At 43.9% G+C, this 23264-nt stretch overlaps 1 protein-coding gene across 6 annotated transcripts in view; it reads left to right on the top strand.

The window, feature by feature from the left end:
- The window catches only part of LOC139252375 (uncharacterized), a 336279-nt gene that overhangs the window by 77606 nt on the left and 235409 nt on the right, over window positions 1-23264 (top strand). For all 6 annotated transcript variants that reach the window (XM_070873361.1, XM_070873357.1, XM_070873359.1 and 3 more), the window contains one exon: window positions 17704-17804. In XM_070873361.1, coding sequence (XP_070729462.1) covers window positions 17704-17804 — 101 coding nt within the window. The remainder of the gene's footprint in view (window positions 1-17703; window positions 17805-23264) is intronic.

Here is a 23264-nt window from a genome sequence, read left to right as displayed (position 1 = left end):
GCAGTACTCCAGGTGCGGCCTCATCAATACCCTATACAGTTGCAGAAGGACCTCCCTGCTTTTGTACTCCATCCCTCTCGCAATGAAGGCCAACATTCCATTCGCCTTCCTGATTACCTGCTGCACCTGCAAACAAACTTTTTGGGATTCATGCACAAGGACCCCCAGGTCCCTCTGTACCGCAGCATGTTGTAATTTCTCCCCATTCAAATAATATTCCCTTTTACTTTTTTTTTCCAAAGGTGGATGACCTCACACTTTCCGACATTGTATTCCATCTGCCAAACCTTAGCCCATTCACTTAACCTATCTAAATCTCTTTGCAGCCTTTCTGTGTCCTCTACACAACCCGCTTTCCCACTAATCTTTGTGTCATCTGCAAATTTTGTTACACTACACTCTGTCCCCTCTTCCAGGTCATCTATGTATATTGTAAACAGTTGTGGTCCCAGCACCGATCCCTGTGGCACACCACTAACCACCGATTTCCAACCCGAAAAGGACCCACTTATCCCGACTCTCTGCTTTCTGTTAGCCAGCCAATTCTCTATCCATGCTAATACATTTCCTCTGACTCCGCGTACCTTTATCTTCTGCAGTAACCTTTTGTGTGGCACCTTATCGAATGCCTTTTGGAAATCTAAATACACCACATCCATTGGTACACCTCTATCCACCATGCTCGTTATATCCTCAAAGAATTCCAATAAATTAGTTAAACATGATTTCCCCTTCATGAATCCATGCTGCATCTGCTTGATTGCACTATTCCTATCCAGATGTCCCGCTATTCTTCCTTAATGATAGTTTCAAGCATTTTCCCCACTACAGATGTTAAACTAACTGGCCTATAGTTACCTGCCTTTTGTCTGCCCCCTTTTTTAAACAGATTTGGACCAAATCAAATTGCGGTTCACCAACGACTACAAACAAACCGAAGAAGACACCACCCACTTTGACCCTCCAACACACACACAAGTGGCAACTGACATCATGGTTGACCACGAAGCCGAACTCACCATCCCCAGTAGCCCAGCAAGGCCGGCTGCCCAGCAGCCCAGTGAAGAACTGACCAATTCACCCACACCTGCATTTGTACCGAGACGATCGACAAGGGAGCGAAAAGCCCCAGATCGTCTCACCATGTAAATAAGTGTACTATTGACTTCACGGGGGAGTGATGTTATGTATTTAACCTCTTGCAACCTGTATTATACTACCAGCAGAGGGCCTACCTGTTGGAGTCCCAAGGGATCCCAGCATCCCTTGGGAGCACAGTATATAAGCAGGCCACCCAGGAGGTACCTGCACTCTGGAGTCTCATTAAAGGAGCTAAGGTCATACTTGCTCATTGCACACAGTACTTAGTTTTATCCTTTATTATGAGCTTATTCCTCCCCATCTATAAAACACTTGATTTAATAGTATTTTGCTGCTGTGATTGCGGTGTTGGAGCGGCAGGGGCATGCTTCAATCCATTTAGTGAATTGATCCACCACCACTAGGGCAGGCTGAAAATTGCCTTGCGCCTGTGGAAGCGGCCCAAAGAAGTCTATCTGGAGGTGCGTCCATGGCCCTTGAGGTGGGGGTGCGCTTTGAAGCAAAGTTCAGTTAGTGCATGCGGGAGGATTGTACTGCAGGCACGATAGGCATGGTGCCACATATTGGTCGATTGTTTCCCTCATGGAAGGCCACCAAGCTGCGGATGCTACCTTATAGAAGGTTATCAGGACCAAATAGTGCCCTGCTGTGGGGTGGGAGTGAAGGAGGGAGAGCAGTTCCTGACCCACCTCTGGTGGAATACACACCACCGGGCAGGCGTTTGGCTTTCTTTTGAACATCAGCAGAGTCAGGGACAGTGGCTCGTATGGTATTGGGAGCCCAGGCTGTTGGTTGAAGAAGGGGTCTGCCTTCCTCGTGCCAGGTGCTTACAACAGCATATGACCAGTATTATTGCAGCAGGGACTTTAAACCTAGCTGATCTTTGAGGAGCCCTTGCTAACAGCATTGCAGGGCTCAACAACTATATCCTCTATCTCCCCATCAATCGCAGCGTTCTTGGCTGCTCTGTCTGTTCTGGAATTTCCCTCACAGTGTGGACCCCCTTTTCTATGGGCTGCTACATTTCATAAGAACATAAGAACATAAGAAATAGGAGCAGGAGTAGGCCATATGGCCCCTCGAGCCTGCTCCGCCATTTTGTAAGATCATGGCTGACCTGATCATGGACTCAGCTCTACTTCCCTGCCCGCTCCCCATAACCCCTTATCCCCATATTGTTTAAGAAACTGTCTATTTCTGTCTTAAATTTATTTAATGAAGCAGGGCTGGAATCGCTATTTAAGGTATGACCAAAGCAGGCGTAACCAGGGCCCATGGACCAGGGCCTTACCGTCTGTCATACGATAGTCATTTTTGTGGTATAGGGGCAAGGAGAGCATGGTGTTTAGAGCATAGGCACTATCTGACCAAATATTCATGGATCTATCTGAGGTTTCCTTCACAGCGGTTAGAAGTGCGGCGATTTCTGCATGTTGTGAAGACTGTCTGTTGCATCTTCGCTGGATGGTTCTTTCTGGCAATACCACAGCATACCCGGTGTGGGGGGATCCCTCAATGTGATATGTTGATCCATCGATGTAGACATCTGGGGCAGCCTGTATGGGCTCTTTCTGCACAGGATGGGTCTCAAAGTTAATCATGCGGGTCCCCCTCATAGATCAGAAATTGTGGCAGCAATATGGTGGGTTTGGAAATGTTATCAATGTCTCTTTTCATAAATTCCAATGTCCATTTGCTGAGGCGCTGCAAGGAAACCCACTTTTGTACCCCACTAAACCCAAGAATGATCGTAGGGCTGTTTTGGAAGTCTGGAGAAATGGACACTCCTCGAAAGGTGACCCGTTCTTTTACTAATTGAACCTTACGGGGATTCACCTTTAGTCCTGCCTGAGCCAACGATGTCAAAGGTTTGTGCAAAAGGGACATGTGCTCCTCCATGCTGTCGGGTGCCAGCAGTAGGTCGTCTACGTACTGCAGCAAGCAGGTAGGGCGGGAAAAGTCTTTTAAAGTTGCAGCCATTCTTTTGTGGAAGATCGCATTGTGGAACCCCTGAGGAAGGCATGTCCAGGTGTAGCTCTGGTCCTCAAATGTGAACGCGAATTTGTACTGATGTTCCCTTTTAACAGGGATACTCCAGAATCTATTGGCGATGTCGAGGGTTGCGAAGTACTTAGAAAGAGCAGAAATTTGTGATAATATGGTGGGGGTTTCTCTTACTACCGGTGAGCAGGCTGGTGTTATAGAATTTAACTTTCTTATAGAATCAATAGTCAGTCGCCAGCTGCTATCAGGCTTTTCAACTGGCCATGTGGGTGAATCACCATTAAACCCTTTAAGGGTCATACAACCCTTGCCCGCCGCTGCATGGCGTTCAGGATATGGGGTGGGGATGATGGTAATAGCTGAGCCGGTATCAATAAGCATAGTCTGCTGCCAGCCCCCTTTTAAGAAAACATCTTAAATCCTCTCACAGGCGTCTTCCACCCTTCAAGATGTAGTTCGGAATCTGGAATATTAGGTCCTTCATTGAAACACCTGTGAACTCATCCCTATTTGACGTGGAAGCAAGTTATCCTCGTTTCGAGGGACTGCCTATGATGATGAAGACAACAAGGACTACTGGTCTCCCGCTATCATCACGTCGGAACCCCACTTCCGACCAATCTTTGGCGGCCGGACCCTGTCATCGAGTGGAACCTTGAAGGGATCTCTATAATGAGTGTGCATCGGCGATTGTAGGCTCTGGTAAATGATTTTGCATCACCCCCGTGGCAATTTGAGTTTGTATGAGGGTTATCAACTGGTCCAGTCATTCATTCGTCCCAGAGGGCTTGGAGATTCGTCCCTCGGGAGCTATCTATGCGTTGCACTGTGGCATGGTGCCTGTCTGGGTCTGTTGCAGTCTTTTGCTAGGTGGCCTACCTTCTTACAATTAAAACACTGTCCCTTAAAGGGGTAACACCTAGATCCCTCCACCATTGACACTGGTTTATTTGCGGTGGATGGTGACTTCACCTTTAACTGGTCTTTTACCACCTTCCAGGTTATTTGAGCATTGCTCTCTATATCTGTCCACTGATTGGTGGGCCTCATGGATATTCCCAGGGTGGTTTTAACTAAAGGATGGAGTTGGATCACGAACATTGATTTAAATTGTTCCTGATTCTTTCCTACTGCAGCATTTGCGGGTGCCTGGTTCTGGGTACGTTCATAGATATCGTACAGCAATTACTGAAGGCTCTGGGGGCTCTTCTGGGCGCTGCTTGGTCTGATTAAGCAGAGCCACTAAGTTTAAGTTTTGGATTCCTAAATGGTTTAGGATCTCGGTCATGACTGCATCGGTCACTGTGCCATGCTGGAGGACTGCGTCCGGCAGATTATCTTTTCGGGAAGTGGAACAGGCCAAGAGAAGTACTCGTGTTAAGTCTCTCTGTTCTAACTCAGGGTGACTTCTCCTGAAATTTGCTCACCTCTTTTAACTCCCAATGGGTTGTCCCCATCATTAATGGCCCCAACTCATGGCTACCCACCATGGCATCAGCACCAGATATGGGCCGTGAGTCGGTATGGTTACTGTTGATGTGACCATGCGTATTACGCCGTAAAGAAGTGGTTTCTACTGCTACCTCCTGTCTCCAAAGTATTCCATCCTTCACCACCCTCCTGGGGATTATACTGATTGCCTTCCTCTTCCCAATCTGTCTCCCTCTTGTCCCATTCTGCTGTCTCTATTATGGCTGCCCGTGTTATTGCAGATACCAGGGCCTGCTGCTCCCCTAACTTACTTTTTAGCCTCGCTATTTCTAGTTGGCACCGGGAGTGGTCTGCCTCCCTTTGTGGCTTCTTAATTACTTCCGTTAATGCCCCCCTAGCATCTTCTACCACTTGCCAGAGCCCCAAGTTTTCCAATTTATATATTTTTAACTCTAATCTGTTTTCATTTGCTTCAACGACGGCTGCTGTGGCATTTAAATTTGAGAGGCTTTGTTGCTGTAGCAATGAAGCTGCCTGTTCGGCCCCTCTTTCTAATTGCCCAATACTGTGGTTTAATCGATCAATTTCTTGTCTGAAATGCTATATTTCTCCCTCTCTTAATTGCCAAGTAGGTTGGAGGCCTTCTTCCTTTTACATAAGAACAGAAGAACAGAAGAAATAGGAGCAGGAGTAGGCCATACAGCCCCTCGAGCCTGCTCCCCATAACCCCTTATCCCCTTATCGTTTACGAACCTGTCTATCTCTGTCTTAAATTTATTCAATGTCCCAGCTTCCATAGCTCTCTCAGGCAGCGAATTCCACAGATTTACAACCCTCTGAGAGAAGAAATTTTTCCTCATCTCTGTTTTAAATGGGTGGCCCCTTATTTTAAGATCATGCCCTCTAGTTCTAGTCTCCCCCATCAGTGGAAACATCCTCTCTGCATCCACCTTGTCAAGCCCCCTCATAATCTTATACGTTTTGATAAGATCACCTCTCATTCTTCTGAATTCCAATGAGTAGAGGCCCAATCTACTCAACTTTTCCTCATAAGTCAACCCCCTCATTCCCGGAATCAACCGAGTGAACCTTTTCTGAACTGCCTCCAAAGCAGGTATATCCTTTCGTAAGTATGGAAACCAAAACGGCACGCAGTATTACAGGTATGGCCTCATCAATAGCTTATGTAGCTGTAGCAAGACTTCCCTGCTTTTATACTCCATCCCCTTTGCAATAGAGGCCAAGATACCATTGGCCTTCCTGATCACTTGCTGTATCTGCATACAATCCTTTTGTGTTTCATGCATAAGTACCCCCAGGTCCCGCTGTACTGCAGCACATTGCAATCTTTCTCCATTTAAATAATAACTTGCTTTTAGATTTTTTTTCCGCCAAAGTGCATGACCTCACACTTTCCAACATTATACTCCACCTGCCAAATCTTTGCCCACTCACTTAGCCTGTCTATGTCCTTTTGCAGATTTTTTGTATCCTCACACATTGCTTTCCCTCCCATCTTTGTATCATCAGCAAACTTGGCTACGTTACACTCAGTCCCTTCTTCCAAGTCGTTAATATAGATTGTAAATAGTTGGGGTCCCAGTACTGATCCCTGCGGCACCCCACTAGTTACTGGTTGCCAACCAGAGAATGAACCATTTATCCAATATGTTCTTTTATACTTTGAATCTCTTTTTCTTTAACTCTCTTACTTGCGATTCTTTTAAGTCTTGTATTTCTTTTGCCCTTTGTTCATTTAAATCTTGTATCACTTCCCTTAAATTCTGAATCTCTCTTGCATCCTGCCTCATTAATTCCTCATCTCTCTGAGCGCAGTAATGTGCACTGTATGCCAAGAGACCGTTTGCCCATTTTGGCCTTAGCTCTCCTTGATTTACTTTCTCCTGGATAAATGCCACAAGCTCCCCAAAGAATGCATGTTGGCCCTTATGGAAGTACAGTCCCTGTGCCTATGCCTGTAACTCTTGTATATCCTTTATGGTCAACTTTTTGGATACTTTCTCCTGATAGACTCCCTCTACATCTTTTGCTGGCTTTCTGTACATGACCCGATCCCTTCATCCTGTGCCTTTTGAATTTAACTACTGATGGTTCCCCACTTAAACAGTTCCAACTATCGAAAGGACTGCTCTTTAAGACTTAACTTCTCCCGATCCCTTTAAAAGTTTACAGTTTAATCTTCGCAACACAGGTTAGAATCGCAACTACAGAGATTTTCAATTGTTCAAAAGAATGATCAAAAGCTGTCTCGCCAGCTCCTGGATGAGCCTCCAATCTGTAAGATCTCTAAATCTCTGGCATTAAATTGACAGCAAGACTGATTCTTTTAAAACAATTTGGAATAGTTTATTAAACACACACACACACACACATGCACATCTAGCAGAGAAACAGCAGTCCTCAGCTATCCTACAGATCTACTTAGTTACACCAGATACAATGATGTTACAATAATGATTTATAAAAAAGTATAAAAAGTTATATTTCACTTCGCTCTGGCAAAACACAAGCATTTGTCCTTGCTTCTGCTGCGGAGGGTGGTTCCTGCTTTGCCTAAACACTTTTATTCTTACAACAGGGTTGGGAGTAATATATTAGCATGGATAGAGGATTGGCTAAGTAACAGAAAACAGAGAGTCAGGATAAATGGGTCATTTTCAGGTTGACAAACAGTAACTAGTGGGGTGCCACAGGATCTGTGCTGGGGCCTCAACTATTTACAATCTATATTAATGATTTGGATGAAGGGATCGAGTGTAATGTAGCCAACTTTGCTGATGATACAAAGATAGGTGGGAAGGCAAGTTGTGAGGAGGACGCTAAGAATTTGCAAAGGGATATAGATAGGCTAAGTGAGTGGGCAAAAATTTGGCAGATGGATTATAATGTGGGAAAATGTGAGGTTATCCACGTCTGTAGGAAAAAAAGCAAATTATTATTTAAATGGGGAGAGATTACAAAATGCTGTGGTACAGAGGGATCAGCGAGTTCTTGTGCATGAAACACAAAAAGTTAGCATGCAGGTACAGCAAGTAATTAGGAAGGGAAATGGAATGTTGGCCTTTGTTGCAATTGGAATGGAGTGTAAAAGTAGGGAAGTCCTGCTACAGAGCGTTAGTGAGACCACACCTGGAGTACTGCGTAAGTTTTGGTCTCCTTATTTAAGGAGGGATATACTTGCATTGGAGGCAGTTCATAGAATGTTCATGAGGTTGATCGCTGAGATGAGGGGGTTATCTTATGAAACATAGAAACATAGAAAATAGGTGCAGGAGTAGGCCATTCAGCCCTTCGAGCCTGCACCACCATTCAATATGATCATGGCTGATCATGCAACTTAAGTACCGCATTCCTGCTTTCTCTCCATACCCCTTGATCCCTTTAGCCTTAAGGGGCACATCCAACTCCCTCTTGAATATATCCAACAAACTTTCTGTGGTAGAGAATTCCACAGGTTCACAATTCTCTGAGTGAAGAAGTTTCTCCTCATCTTGGTCCTAAATGGCTTACCCCTTATCCTTAGACTGTGACCCCTGGTCCTGGACTTCTCCAAATCGGGAACATTCTTCCTGAATCTAATCTGTCCAATCCTGTCAGAATTTGATATGTTTCTATGAGATCCCCTCTCACTCTTCTAAATTCAAGTGAATATAAGCCTAGTCGATCCAGTCTTTCTTCATATGGCAGTCTTGCCATCCCGGGAATCAGTCTGGTGAACCTTCGCTGCACTCCCTCAATTGCAAGACTGTCCTTCCTCAGAATTAAGAAACCAAAACGGCACACAATATTCAAGGTGTGGCCTCACCAAGGTCCTGTACAACTCTAGTAAGACCTCCCTGCTCCTATACTCAAATCCTCTCGCTATGAAGACCAAATGCCATTTGCCTTCTTCACCGCCTGCTGTACCTGCATCCCAACTTTCAAAGACTGATGTACCATGACACCCAGGTCTCGTTGCACCTCCCCTTTTCCTAATCTGTCACCATTCAGATACTACTCTGCCTTCCTGTTTTTGCCACCAAAGTGGATAACCTCACATTTATCTACATTATACTACACCTGCCATGCATTTGCCCACTCATCTAACCTGTCCAAGTCACCCTGCAGGCTCTTAGCATCCTCCTCGTAGCTCACACTGCCACCCAGCTTCGTGTCAATCTGCAAACTTGGAGATATTACATTCAATTCCTTCATCTAAATCATTAATGTATATTGTAAATAGCTGGGGTCCTAGCACTGAACCTTGCATTAGCCCACTAATCACTGCCTGCAATTTTGAAAAGGACCCATTTATTCCTACTCTTTGCTTCCTGTCTGCCAACCAGTTCTCGATCCACGTCAGTACATTACCCCCAGTATCATGTGCTTTAATTTTGCAACTAATCTCTTGTGTGGGACCTTGTCAAAAGCCCTTTGAACTGATCCAGAGTCTATAGAATGTTGGAAAATGACCACATCCATTGGTTCTCCCTTGTCCACTCTACTAGTTACATCCTCAAAAAATTCTAGAAGATTTGTCAAGCATGATTTCCCTTTCATAAATCCATGCTGACTTGGACTGATCCGGTCACTGCTTTCCAAATCCGCTGCTATTGCATCGTTAATAATTGATTCCAACATTTTCCCCACTCCCAATGTCAAGCTAACTTGTCTATAATTCCCCGTTTTCTATCTCCTTTTTTAAAAAGTGGGGTTACATTAGCTACCCTCCAATCCATAGGAATTGATCTAGAGTCTATAGAATGTTGGAAAATGACCACCAATGCATTCACTATATCTAGGGCCACTTCCTTAAGTACTCTGGGATGCAGACTATCAGACCCTGGGGATTTATTGGCCTTCAATCACATCAATTTTCCTAACACAATTTCCTGACTAATAAGGATTTCCTTCAGTTCCTCCTTCTCGCTAGACCCTCGGTCCCCTAGTATTTCCGGAAGGTTATTTGTGTCTTCCTTAGTGAAGACAGAACCAAAGTATTTGTTCAATTGGTCTGCCATTTCTTTGTTCCCCATTATAAATTTACCTGATTCTGACTGCAAGGAACCTACATTTGTCTTCACTAATCTTTTTCTCTTATATCTATTGAAGCTTTTGCAGTCAGTTTTTATGTTTCCTGCAAGCTTACTCTCATACTCTATTTTCCCCCTCCTAATTAAACCTTTTGTCCTCCTCTGCTGAATTCTAAATTTCTCCCAGTCCTCGGGTTTGCTGCTTTTTCTAATTCATATGCCTCTTCCTTGGATTTAACACTATCCCTAATTTCCCTTGTTAGCCACGGTTGAGCCATCTTCCCTGTTTTATTTTTACACCAGTCAGGGATGTATAATTGTTGAAGTTCATCCATGTGATCTTAAAATGTCTGCCATTGCCTATCCACCGCCAACCCTTTAAGTATCATTCGCCAGTCTATCCTAGCCAATTCACGTCTCATACCATCGAAGTTACCTTTCTTTAAGTTCAGTACCCTAGTCTCTGAATTAACTGTATCACTCTCCACCTTAATGAAGAATTCTACCATCTTATGGTCACTCTTCCCCAAGGGGCCTCGCACAACAAGATTGCTAATTAATTCTATCTCATTACACAACACCCAGTCTAGGATGGCCAGCTCTCTAGTTGGTTCCTCGACATATTGGCCTGGAAAACCATCCCTTATACACTCCAGGAAATCCTCCTCTACCGTATTGCTACCAGTTTGGTTAGCCCAATCTATATGTAGATTAAAGTCACCCATGATAACTGCTGTACCTTTATTGCACGCATCCCTAATTTCCTGTTTGATGCCATCCCCAACTTCACTACTACTGTTTGGTAGTCTGTACACAGCTCTCATGAGCTTTTCCTGCCCTTTGGTGTTCCGCAGCTCTACCCATACAGATTCCACATCATTCAAGCTAATGTCTTTCCTTACTATTGCGTTAATCTCCATTTTAACCAGTAACGCTATCTCACCTCCTTTTCCTTTCTGCCTATCCTTCCTGAATATTGAATACCCCTGGATGTTGAGTTCCCAGCTTTGGTCACCCTGGAGCCATGTCTCCGTAATCCCAATTACATCATATCCGTTAACAGCTATCTGCGCAGTTAATTCATCCACCTTGTTACGAATGCTCCTCGCATTGAGACACAGAGCCATCAGGCTTGTTTTTTTAACACTCTTTGTCCTTTTAGAATTATAATGTGATGTGGCCCTTTTTGATTTTTGCCCTTGATTTCTCTGCCCTCCACTTTTCCTTATCTCCTTTCTACCTTTTGCATCTGTCCCCATTTAACTTTGCTCTGTCTCCCCGCATAGATTCCCATCCCCCTGCCATATTCGTTTAAATCCTCCCCAACAGCATGAGCAAACACTCCCTCTAGGACATCAGTTCCGGTCCTGTCCAGGTGCAGACCGTCCAATTTGTACTGTCCCACCTCCCCCAGAACCGGTTCCAATGTCCCAGGAATTTGAATCCCTCCCTCTTGCACTATTCCTCAAGCCACGTATCCTGCTATTCCTACTCTGACTAGCACGTGGCACTGGTAGCACCCCTGAGATTACGATCTTTGAGGTCCTACTTTTTAAATTAACTCCTAGCTCCCTAAATTCAGCTTGTAGGACCTCATCCCGTTTTTTACCTATATCGTTGGTACCTATATGCACCACAACAACTGGCTGTTCACCCTCCCCCTCCAGAATGCCCTGCAGTCGCTCCGAGACATCCTTGACCCTTGCACCAGGAAGGCAACATACCGTCCTGGAGTCTCGATTGCGGCCGCAGAAACGCCTATCTATTCCCCTTACAATAGAATCCCCTATCACTATAGCTCTCCCACTCATCTTCCTGCCCTGCTATGCAGCAGAGCCAGCCATGGTGCCATGAACTTGGCTGCTGCTGCCCTCCCCTGATGAGCCATCTCCCCCAACAGCATCCAAAGTAGTATATCTGTTTTGGAGGGAGATGACCGCAGGGGACCCCTGCACTACCTTCCTCCCACTGCTCTGCCGGATGGCCACCCATTCCCTATCTGCCTTTGTAACCTTTACCTGTGGTGTGACCAACTCACTAAACATGCTATTCACGACATCCTCAGCATCGCAGATGTTCCAGACTGAATCCATGCGCAACTCCAGTGCCGCAATGTGGTCTGTCAGGAGCTGCAGCTGGATACACTTCCTGCACACATAGTCATCAGAGACACTGGAAGCGTCCCTGATTTCCCACATAGCACAGGAGGAGCATGACATGGGTCTGGGCTCTCCTACCATGACTTAACCCTTAAATTAACTTAATTTGGCAACAATGCCAAAGGTTTCCTACTGATAAGAAAAGAAAAAGAAAAAGGAAAAGATAAAATTCTCACCAAACCACCAGCCAATCATTTACCCGCTTGGCTGTGACGTCACAGTTCGATTTTGAATTAAAAAAAAATCTTTTGTCCCTGCACCAGCTGACTCCTCCGACTCTAGGGTTCCCTTTTATGTGCCTCTCGACCCTGCCACTCCTGCTCCTGTGGCTCCTCCAACTCTCGGGCCCCTTTTATGGGCCTCACGATCCTCCCCCTCCTGCTCCTGTGGCTCCTCCGACTCTCGGGCCCCTTTTATGAAGAAAGGTTGAGCAGATTGGGCCTATACTCATTGAAGTTTAGAAGAATGAGAGGTTATCTTATTTGAAATGTATAAGATTAATAGATTGTTGATTTTGAGGGGCTGAGTTTAGAACTTGGGAAAATAAAATGGGAAATATTTAAAACTGTTCAACAGAGTGCAGGAACAATATATCCCACTCAACGGAAAAAACAAACTAATCACAAATGAGACTCCATAAGGGAACAACTGAGGGTAAGGAAAGAGGCATATATTAAGTACATAGTCAGCAGGGGAGTGCATGATGAGAGAATACGAAGAGATTAGGAGAGAAGTCAAAAAAACAATTAGGAATCAAAGTGGAACTATGACATTACATTATGAAGGAACCTAAAACAAAATAGTAAAATATTTTACAGGCACATCAAGACAAAAGGAAGGGTGGGATAGGAATAGGGACATTATGGAACAGACAGGATAATACCACAGACAATAAGAGAGAGATGGCAGAAATATTGAATAATTATTTTGCTTCAGTATTTACCAAGGAAATAGAACAGGTAGACATTACATTGGATGATGAGATTAGTAATGAGATAATTGCATTTAAAATAAAAAGAGTGGATATATTAAATAAACTAATCAAACTCAAAGGGGATAAAACCCCTGGTCTGGATGGATTGCAGTCACACATTTTAAAAGAATCTAGGATTGAGATAGCAGAAGCATTAATACACATATTTAATAATTCATTAGAAACAGGTGTAGAGCCAGATGTCTGGCAGATAGCTCGGTAATACAGGTAGAGCATCTGAAATCCGAAGTTCCGAAATTCGGAATGTTCCGAAATCCGGACGTCACGCTGATCTGTGGCGGGATCGTCCGAAATCTGGAAAATGTTCCGAAATCGGACATTTTTAAAAACGGCGATAGCGGTACTTTTTCTCCAAAAATACCACAAATCACTATGCTACTATTTAGATGCCCAGCAGTAAAAATGAGCGGAAGCCGCGGTCCTTGCCAACTTTAGTCCGAGGTCGATTACTGCTGTGAGGTGGGCCTAGGGAGGGGGGAAAACACCCCCAAAAAATGCCAAAAAATTAAAAAAATAAAAAAACATTTAGAAGACCCATTTCTAGCGAATTGCTGCAAAATAATTAAAAAATGAAAACTTTAACTTACCTTCTTTGCAGGGCTTCATACCTATCCTGCTGTCCCAATGGCAGCAACACAGGTTTTTCCTGGGCGGTTCTGGATTCGGGACGTCGGAAAACGTTCCGAAATCCGGAACGGCCTCGGTCCAGAGGTTTCTGGATTTCAGACGCTCTACCTGTACCTATATTCAAGAAGGGGAATAGACTATGTCCAGGGAATTATAGACCAGTGAGCTTAACATCGGTGGTAGGAAAAAAAATGGAATACTGCTAAAGGAGAAAATAGAAGAACAGCTAGATACCAAAAATATAATAATGAATAGTCAGCATGGATTTCAAAAGGGAAAGTCTTGTTTGACCAACCTCATTGAATTTTTTGAAGAGGTAACAGGGAGAGTACATGATGGTAATGCAGTAGATGTAATTTATCTAGTTTTTCAAAAGGCCTTCGATAAGGTACCTCATAATAGACTGATGAACAAAGTCAGAGAATGCGGAATCAGGAGACAAGTAGCAGAGTGGATAGCTCGCTGGCTTCAAGACAGAAAGCAGAGAGAAGGGGAAAAACGTAGCTATTCACAGTGGCAGAAGGGGGGTCGTGGTGTTCCACAAGGATCAGTGCTGGGACCACTGTTGTTCACACTTTACATTAACGATTTAGACTTTGAAATCAAAAACACAATTTCTAAATTTGCAGAGAAACCAAATTGGAGGGACTAGTCAATACTGAGGAGAACTGCATCCAATTACAAGAGGACATTAATAAACTTGCAGAATGGGCATATAATTGTAAAATTAAGTTGAACACAGATAAATGTGAGGTAGTACATTTTGGTAGTAAGAATATTGTTTATTACTTGGTGGGTGCGAGTCAAGGTGGGGTAGAGGAACAAAGGGATCTCAGTGGAAATACACAAATCACTAAAAGTTGCGACACAGGTTAGCAAGGCCATAAAAATGCAAACCAAGCACATTTATAGGGGGATAGAATTGAAAAGTAGGGAAGTTATGCTAGGGGAACCTGTATTGAACCTTGGTTCGACCACATTTAGAGTACTGTGTACAGTTCTGGTCATCATGTTATAAAAATGATATAGAGGCACTGGAGAGGGTGCAGAGAAGATTTACAAGGATGATACCAGAAATGCAAGTGTATACGTATCAGGAAAGGATGAACAGGCTGGGTCTCTTTTCTCTTGAAAAAAGAAGGCTGAGAGGTGACCTATTAGAGGTCTTTAAAATTATGAAAGATTTTGATAGAGTGGATACAGAGAGAATGTTTCCACTTGTAGGGAAGAGAATAACTAGAGACCATCAATATAAAATAGTCATCAAGAAATCCAATAGGGAATTCAGACGAAAGTTCTTTACCCATAGAGTGGTGAAACTGTGGAACTTGCTACCACAGGAAGTGGTCGAAGCGAATAGTATCGATGCATTTAAGGGGAGGCTAGACAAGCATATGAGGGAGAATGGAATAGAGGGTTATGCTGATAGATTTAGATGAGGAAAGACAAGAGGAGGCTCGAATGGAGCATAAACACTGGTGTGGACTAGTTGGGTTGAATGGCCTGTTTCTGTGGCGTATATCCTATGTAGATTTGGAGCTAAAGGAGTGATCAGTGAGAATGAGGCTGAGTTATATCAAACCGTGGTAGGTCTGGAAGTGAGGGAGAGGCTAGCAGCAGATAGTGGTTGAGGTTGTGGCCCATGAAATAGTAATGGCAGATGAAATAGGAGGGAACATTCTAACTGTAGTATCTGATTAATCATTGATTCTTAAAGCTTATTTTGGCAACAATCAACAGTAGAAACACTAAACCAAGCAGAAATATCAGACATGATCCTATAGAAACAAAAACATTTTGGGCTGAAAATTGCGGTTGGAGGTTTCCTTCGTACAAATGCCTCTGACCCGAAAAAAATCTACGAACTACCTGTGTTTCCCGGAGGAACGTAGGATTCCGGTCTGAGGCCTTCATTCGCTGCACAGCGCACTGAAAGATGTTTTCCACGTACGAACGCAACTGTTGGAATCACATGGGCCTGGACCACCAATCACTATCTAGTATTCTCATTGATAAAAATGGGAGCTCTGTTTGTACGGGCTCTCATTATTATCAATTAGAATAAACCCATAAAACACCGAAACACATCACAATAAATAAAAAAAAAAACACCTCACATATTTAAAATTAATTGAAATTAAATGTAATTAAATGTTTTAGAAAAAAAAATATTTTTTGGAAATTTTTTAAAATGTGTTTTAATAGGGTTAAAAATAAACTTACCTTAATGGACAGGATTTTTAATAAAAAAATGAGTGATTAAATTGAAATTTTCTATGCTTTAAAAGTGTTATGCTGGTATAAGTAAGCTATACACCTGCTTTTACCAGGCGTAAAAAATAGCTCAAATCTCTCCCGCGTGGATGTCCTTCTCCCAGGGATGCGTAGAATCTCTCTAAAGAAATTTTGACAGATCGGTAAAGCCGGTTCTAGGCGCACCGAGAATCGGGCTTTTGCGAGGCCTCGTCGGGTGCATGCGCACTTCGTACCGACCCAGCGAGGCTGCAATTTTCGGCCGATTAATTCTATAGATTTTTGATTAGTACTAGGGTAACATAAACAATATCTTCAATCTGCATATATCAAAAATAGTGCAAATAATGAAAAACCAAGCAATCAGATTCACAAACATTTGAATTGTTTATGAAATTGGGAATTTTGTGGCAGATGTACTTTGATGTAGATCATCATCATCATAGGCAGTCCCTCGTAACGAGGATGACTTGCTTCCACGCTAAAAAAGGATGAGTTCACAGGTGTTCCAATGAAGGACCTAATATTCCAGGTCCTGAACTACATCCTGTAGGGTGGAAGATGCCTGTGAGTGGATTTTTTTAACGTGGGGTGGCCGTTGCACACCAGCCACCACACGGGTTTGACAGAGCTAGGTCTTGGTACAGTGGCAAGGGTTATCCAAGACGACTGGAGAGCTGCTCTGCTGCACGGATCTAGTGTGCACACATATCGCAGTGTGGGCTGGCCCGTGCTGCCCCTGGGACTACGCCTCTTTAGGCCCCGATCACATCCCTCTACAGCCTCTCGCCGCTTCTGCTGTATCTGCCCACGCTGCAATCAGCGACCTGGACCTTGATGACATCCCTCTTCGCGCCATTGCCCTCCTGCACCAACTCGCGCTGTATCTTGCAGTGGTATGCCGCCACGCTGCTCATGGCCGCCGCTCGCCACTCACCCTATGGCCCCAACCTGCCGCTAATGGGCCACAAAAGGAGCGGTGAGCGGCGGCTATAGGCAGCATGGCGGTCCCGACCTGCGACAAGGTAAACACAATTATTGACAAATATAAGATTTGGGATATAAAATCAGTCAGTAGGGAGTAGAGTGTGAAAGGCGTCGCTAAAATCTCCACGGATGCCAGAAGGTATCAGAAACCTGCCTTGTGTCAGCTGTGACTCAGTGGGCAGCACCCCCGCCTCAGAGTCAGAAGGATGTAGATAGATATAATGTGTTTGTAAACAATAATCAATTGAGAAAGTATCACTTAGAAATTACTGTTGCTGTTTAATTTAAATGGGTGAATGCTTAAAATTGTGATAAAGGCATTTCATATGATTGTGCTGTTTTTCTTCTAATATTGTCACATGTACTTTCTAGGCTTATGTATTCAATACAGTCACACTGTGTATTGATCAAGAAAGAGATGTTAGGGTTAATGTGAATCAATCTCTGAAATCTGCTTGGCTGCTGTGAAAATGAGGTAATGTATTGGGTTGAAATAATAGCAGGATGGTGTCAAAATCGTACAGTTATATTATTACTGTATAAGTCGTTGGTCATACATCGGGGTGCCCTACATAGTTCTGGGCACTAAATCATGACAAGAATATTATTGGCTTGAGAGATTAGAGTCAAGCAACAAAGATAATTCTCAATATCAGGAATTGAAGTTATGAGGGAAAGAGTTGTTTTTGAAACAAGCATGTTTCAAGATATGAAGGGAATTGACAAAATTGATCCAGGCAACTTGTTTACTAGGGGACGGAGTTTAATAAGCAGGAAATTGGGAGTAAGACAGACAGTCAAACAGAACACTTTTATCCACTGCAGCATAGCTGGACATGTACCAGCAGTCACAGAGCATGTTCATGTCTACTGTGAGATTTGCTTTGATTTATTATCTTACACTATTTCTCTCTTTTACAGTAGACTTTCATAACATCATTGAGCACTGATTATAATCTATAGAAAATCCAATAATCTCAGTTACAAGTGATTTTGTGAAAAATTTGACTTGTTTTTCAATTGGGTTTGCGTGTATTTGGTACTAAGATGAGTTTTCTAACATTTGAATAATGTCAACTGTATGAAAAATATAATGTTGTTTATATCTTTTAAGATGGAGGAGGCCGTGGAGAATGAGAAAAAATCATTTGATTCACTCCGCGATTATTCTGATGGAAAACGTATTACTAGTCTACAACCTTATTTGCTTCCAGTGTAAGTACAGCTACTCATTATGAACTATGAGGGTTAAGACTGCTTCAATTCACTTACTTGAACCTAACGCTGTTTGTTTTTTTAATATTATGCGATACTTTATTGACTTTGCACTGCTGCAAATGAACTTTGCTCTCAGTACTGCGTATCGGAAATTCGAATTGTACAATGGAGCTGATTTTTCAACTCAGTTAAGATGATGGTTAGAAACTTGTGCACAACATGCGAGTGAATTTCTGATCACTGATTTTGGTGGACGAGGCTCCCCGTCATCAGTGAAAAGTCAGAAAATTGCTCCTGATACTTGTATATATTGCAATGTTCAGATAGACGCTTAATAAAATTATTCAAATGGTAGCCTCGCTGCTGGCTCAGGGCGTACAGTAAGATGTAAATATATCCATATCAAGATGTTTCATTAAGTGAAAACCAGTGGTTAAAATTTAATTTGCATTTGGATACCAGTAAGCAGGGTGTTCTTCCTGGCCGGAGCGCAATATGCAGAAAGTAGTCTCGTTTGTATCTGTTCGCCTTGCATTACTCCAAACAGGTACCAGTTTCAGAACAGCACCTCTGATATAATAATACTGTTAGACTGCTGACACGACCAAGACCCCTGCTGTGGTCAGTTGTTTGTTTTCAACTCATAAACTGTGATTCTAAGTGAATGCTGGTATTACAGGAATAAAACTATTGTTTATTCTTATGTATAAGATGACCCATGTACAAGTATAGGGTTCTGCCTAATCACTTGGCTCCAGATGACATCACAGCATTAATCCAGACATGAATAGAAGAGCTGAATGCCAGAGGAGAGGCGACAGTAGCTGCTCTCGACATCCAGGCAGCATTGAACCAAATATTGCCCAGGAGCCATAACAAAACTCATCATTTGTGGAGTAGGGTCAAAAGAAAAACCCTCCAATAGGCAGAATCGCATCTGACACGAAGGAAGATAGTTGTAGTTGTTGGAGGACAGTCATCATGATCCTAGGACATCACTGCAGGACTTCCTCAGGGAAGCATCCTTGGCCCAACCATCTTCAGCTGCTTCAGCAATGACCTTTGATTTATTATAAAGCCAGGACTGGGTCTGATCACTGATGATTCCACAGGATTCAGCTCCATTGACAACTCCTCAAATAATGAAGCAACCTAGAACAGGACCTGTATAATATCCAGACTTGGGCTGACAAGTGACAAGTAACATTCATGCCATATGAGTGCCAGGCAATGACCATCTTAAACGCAAGAAATCCCAGCCACCTCTGCTTGAGATAATTGCACCACCATCGCAAATGTTATATATGCAGACTATAGATATACTCTCTGTTGTCACTGTATAGTTGCATAAGATGGAGACTTGTTACCTGATGTACTATCAATAAGGTTTACACGATGTATGCACTATGCTGGCACCACTAGAGGCTGCAACTGGTGGAGACTGGGGTTTCCTGCCTCTGTGGCAGAGGCTGTCCACCAGAGGGCATTGCGGTGGGAGACCTGAGGGTTATCTGCATAGGCCCAGTATAAAAGGCTGCCAACCATGCTTGTGCCTCGCTCTGGAGTTACGAATAAAGGAACAAGGTCACTACAGTTTGAGTACAACACATTGCCTCGTGGGGTCATTCATAAGTACATTACAGACTTAACAACTGGTGACGAGAATACAGACTTTCACGTGATTATAGCTATCTTTAGCACACTAAAAGACTTTGCAGAGGGTGATGATTGGGATGCTTTCACAGAAAGGCTCGAGCAATATTTTGTGGTAAATGACCTGGCAGGGGAGATGGACACATTGGTGGAGAAACGCAAGACTATACTGCTGACCAGTTGTGGGCCCAGTATAGCTTTGCGATTACTGTCTTGGACACGACCATCTAGTAAGAAGCTGTCCCGACCTGTACTGTTATAACTGTGGCGAATCTGGACACGATGCTCAGAACTGCAAGGCAGAGAATTGTGCGGTTTGTCACAAAGGCCCCACCCGCTGTGAGTGTGAGGCAGATGGAAGCCACTTGAGTGATGGGGAGATGGGAGAGGAAGCAGGAGGTGTGAGTGGAGTGGTGGAGGACACAGCCGCCGAAGGGAATGAGGAAAGAGCGCAAGAAGAGGCAGAAAATTGCGGAGCAGAAAACATGGTGGAAAACACACCAAGTATGGTGGATAAAGTCAAATTCAGTGGAGGACATCATGGGTCAAAGACAGAGTCGAGCCATAATATGGCTCGTCTCTCCCTAAAGAATCAGGTGTCCATGGGGGGAACGGAGGCACGAGCAGGGTGCGGGGTAAGTGGAAGTACTCCAAAGAAAGATGGGGAGTCGTACATCTCTGGGAGCAGGAGGGGGCAGGACAAGGAGAGGATGCAAGAGGCAGGAGTCTTAAAGGGGCAGCAGGATGGGAGCGCGGAGACAAAGACGCCAAAAGAGAGCAAGGTGGGTGGAGACGCGCCATTGTCACAGAGGGAGAAGAAATGGGGAGCAAGGGTCAGCGATGGAGGTAAGGCCGAAGAGAGTGGCACTGTTGGAAAAACCATGTTAGCAAAAAGTGAGATTATGTATCTGATGGGAAACAGGGACAGGAGATTACAGAAGAGCTTGAGAGTGAGGAGTCAGAGGAGGATGGAGACATGGAATTGGGGGTGGGGTGGCATCATGTGGAAAGGGAAAGATTAGTGGGGGACAGCAGGACGGAGAAGGAGCAGCTCCGCGGCCTAAATTTGATGTAAGGAAGAGACTGAAACTGCAGTGGAAGTTCAAACAGGAGGTGAAAAAGAGCCGGAGGCTGCAGGAGAAAGCAACAGCTGCCCAAAAAGTTTGGAAGCAGCATGAGAGGAGGGAAGGGCCAGAGATTAAATGATGGATAGATTATCAGGCATACTTCTTTTATTAAGAGCAATGATTACATTGGTCTTGATCAATATGAATAGATTGAGGGGGAGAAGAAATTGCAGCAGATATTGCAGTGTTTTAAAGGCATGTTGTGTCTGCAAGAAATCTTTAGGATGAAGATATCCTAGAAAGAGTTTGGTAAGGAGAAACATAGAAACATAGAAAATAGGTGCAGGAGTATGCCATTCATCCCTTCGAGCCTGCATTGCCATTGAATGAGTTCATGGTTGAACATGCAACTTCAGTACCCCATTCCTGCTTTCTCACCATACCCCTTGGTCCCCCTAGTAGTAAGGACTACATCTAACTCCTTTTTGAATACATTTAGTGAATTGGCCTCAACAACGTTCTATGGTAGAGAATTCCACAGGTTCACCACTCTCTGGGTGAAGAAGTTTCTCCTCATCTCGGTCCTAAATGGCTTACCCCTTATCCTTAGACTGTGACCCCTGGTTCTGGACTTCCCCAACATTGGGAACATTCTTCCTGCATCTAACCTGTCTAAACCCGTCAGAATTTTAAATGTTTCTATGAGATCCCCTCTCATTCTTCTGAACTCCAGTGAATACAAGCCCAGTTGATTCAGTCTTTCTTGATATGTCAGTCCCGCCATCCCGGGAATCAGTCTGGTGAAGCTTCACTGCACTCCCTCAATAGCAAGAATGTCCTTCCTCAAGTTAGGAGACCAAAACTGTACACAATACTCCAGGTGTGGCCTCACCAAGGCACTGCACAACTGTAATAACACCTCCCTGCCCCGGAACTCAAATCCCCTCGCTATAAGGCCAACATGCCATTTGCTTTTTTAACCGCCTGCTGTACCTGCATGCCAACCTTCAATGACTGATGCTGATGTACCATGACTCGTTGCACCTCCCCTTTTCCTAATCTGTCACCATTCAGATAATAGTCTGTCTCTCTGTTTTTACCACCAAAGTGGATAACCTCACATTTATCCACATTATACTTCATCTGCCATGCATTTGCCCACTCACCTAACCTGTCCAAGTCACTCTGCAGCCTCATAGCATCCTCCTCGCAGCTCACGCTGCCGCCCAACTTAGTGTCATCCGCAAATTTGGAGATACTACATTTAATCCCCTCGTCTAAATCATTAATGTACAATGTAAACAGCTGGGGCCCCAGCACAGAACCTTGCGGTACCCCACTAGTCACTGCCTGCCATTCTGAAAAGTATCCATTTACTCCTACTCTTTGCTTCCTATCTACCAACCAGTTCTCAATCCACGTCAGCACACTACCCCCAATCCCAAGTGCTTTAACTTTGCACATTAATCTCTTGTGTGGGACCTTGTCGAAAGCCTTCTGAAAGTCCAAATACACCACATCAACTGGTTCTCCCTTGTCCCCTCTACTGGAAGCATCCTCAAAAAATTCCAGAAGATTTGTCAAGCATGATTTCCCTTTCACAAATCCATACTGACTTGGACCTATCATGTCACCTCTTTCCAAATGCGCTGCTATGACATCCTTAATAATTGATTCCATCATTTTACCCACTACCGATGTCAAGCTGACCAGTCTATAATTCCCTGTTTTCTCTCTCCCTCCTTTTTAAAAAAGTGGGGTTACATTGGCTACCCTCCACTCCATAGGAACTGATCCAGAGTCTATGGAATGTTGGAAAATGACTGTCAATGCATCCGCTATTTCCAAGGCCACCTCCTTAAGTACTCTGGGATGCAGTCCATCAGGCCCTGGGGATTTATCGGCCTTCAATCCCATCAATTTCCCCAACACAATTTCCCGACTAATAAGGATTTCCCTCAGTTCCTCCTTCTTACTAGACCCTCTGACCCCTTTTATATCCGGAAGGTTGTTTGTGTCCTCCTTAGTGAATACCGAACCAAAGTACTTGTTCAATTGGTCTGCCATTTCTTTGTTCCCCGTTATGACTTCCCCTGATTCTGACTGCAGGGGACCTATGTTTTCTTTACTAACCTTTTTCTCTTTACATAACCAAATAAGCTTTTGCAATCCGTTTTAATGTTCCCTGCAAGCTTCCTCTTGTACTCTATTTTCCCTGCACTAATCAAACCCTTTGTCCTCCTTTGCTGAGTTCTAAATTTCTCCCAGTCCCTGGGTTCGTTGCTATTTCTGGCCAATTTGTATGCCACTTCTTTGGCTTTAATACTATCCCTGATTTCCCTTGAAAGCCACGATTGAGCCACCTTCCCTTGTTTATTTTTACGCCAGACAGGGATGTACAATTGTTGTAGTTCATCCATGCGGTCTCTAAATGTCTGCAATTGCCCATCCACTGTCAACCCCTTAAGTATCATTCACCAATCTATCCGAGCCAATTCACGCCTCATACCTTCAAAGTTACCCTCCTTTAAGTTCTGGACCATGGTCTCTGAATTAACTGTTTCATTCTCCATCCTAATGTAGAATTCCACCATATTATGGTCACTCTTCCCCAAGGGACCTCGCACAACGAGATTGCTAATTAATCCTCTCTCATTACACAACACCCAGTCTAAGATGGCCTCCCCCCGAGTTGGTTCCTCAACATATTGGTTTAGAAAACCATCCCTTATGCACT

The sequence above is a fragment of the Pristiophorus japonicus genome, unplaced genomic scaffold (assembly GCF_044704955.1).
Source record: "Pristiophorus japonicus isolate sPriJap1 unplaced genomic scaffold, sPriJap1.hap1 HAP1_SCAFFOLD_461, whole genome shotgun sequence".
Taxonomy (NCBI): Eukaryota; Metazoa; Chordata; class Chondrichthyes; family Pristiophoridae; genus Pristiophorus; species Pristiophorus japonicus.
The sequence above is the reverse complement of the archived record's forward strand: the minus strand, read 5'-3'. Positions and strand labels throughout refer to the sequence as shown.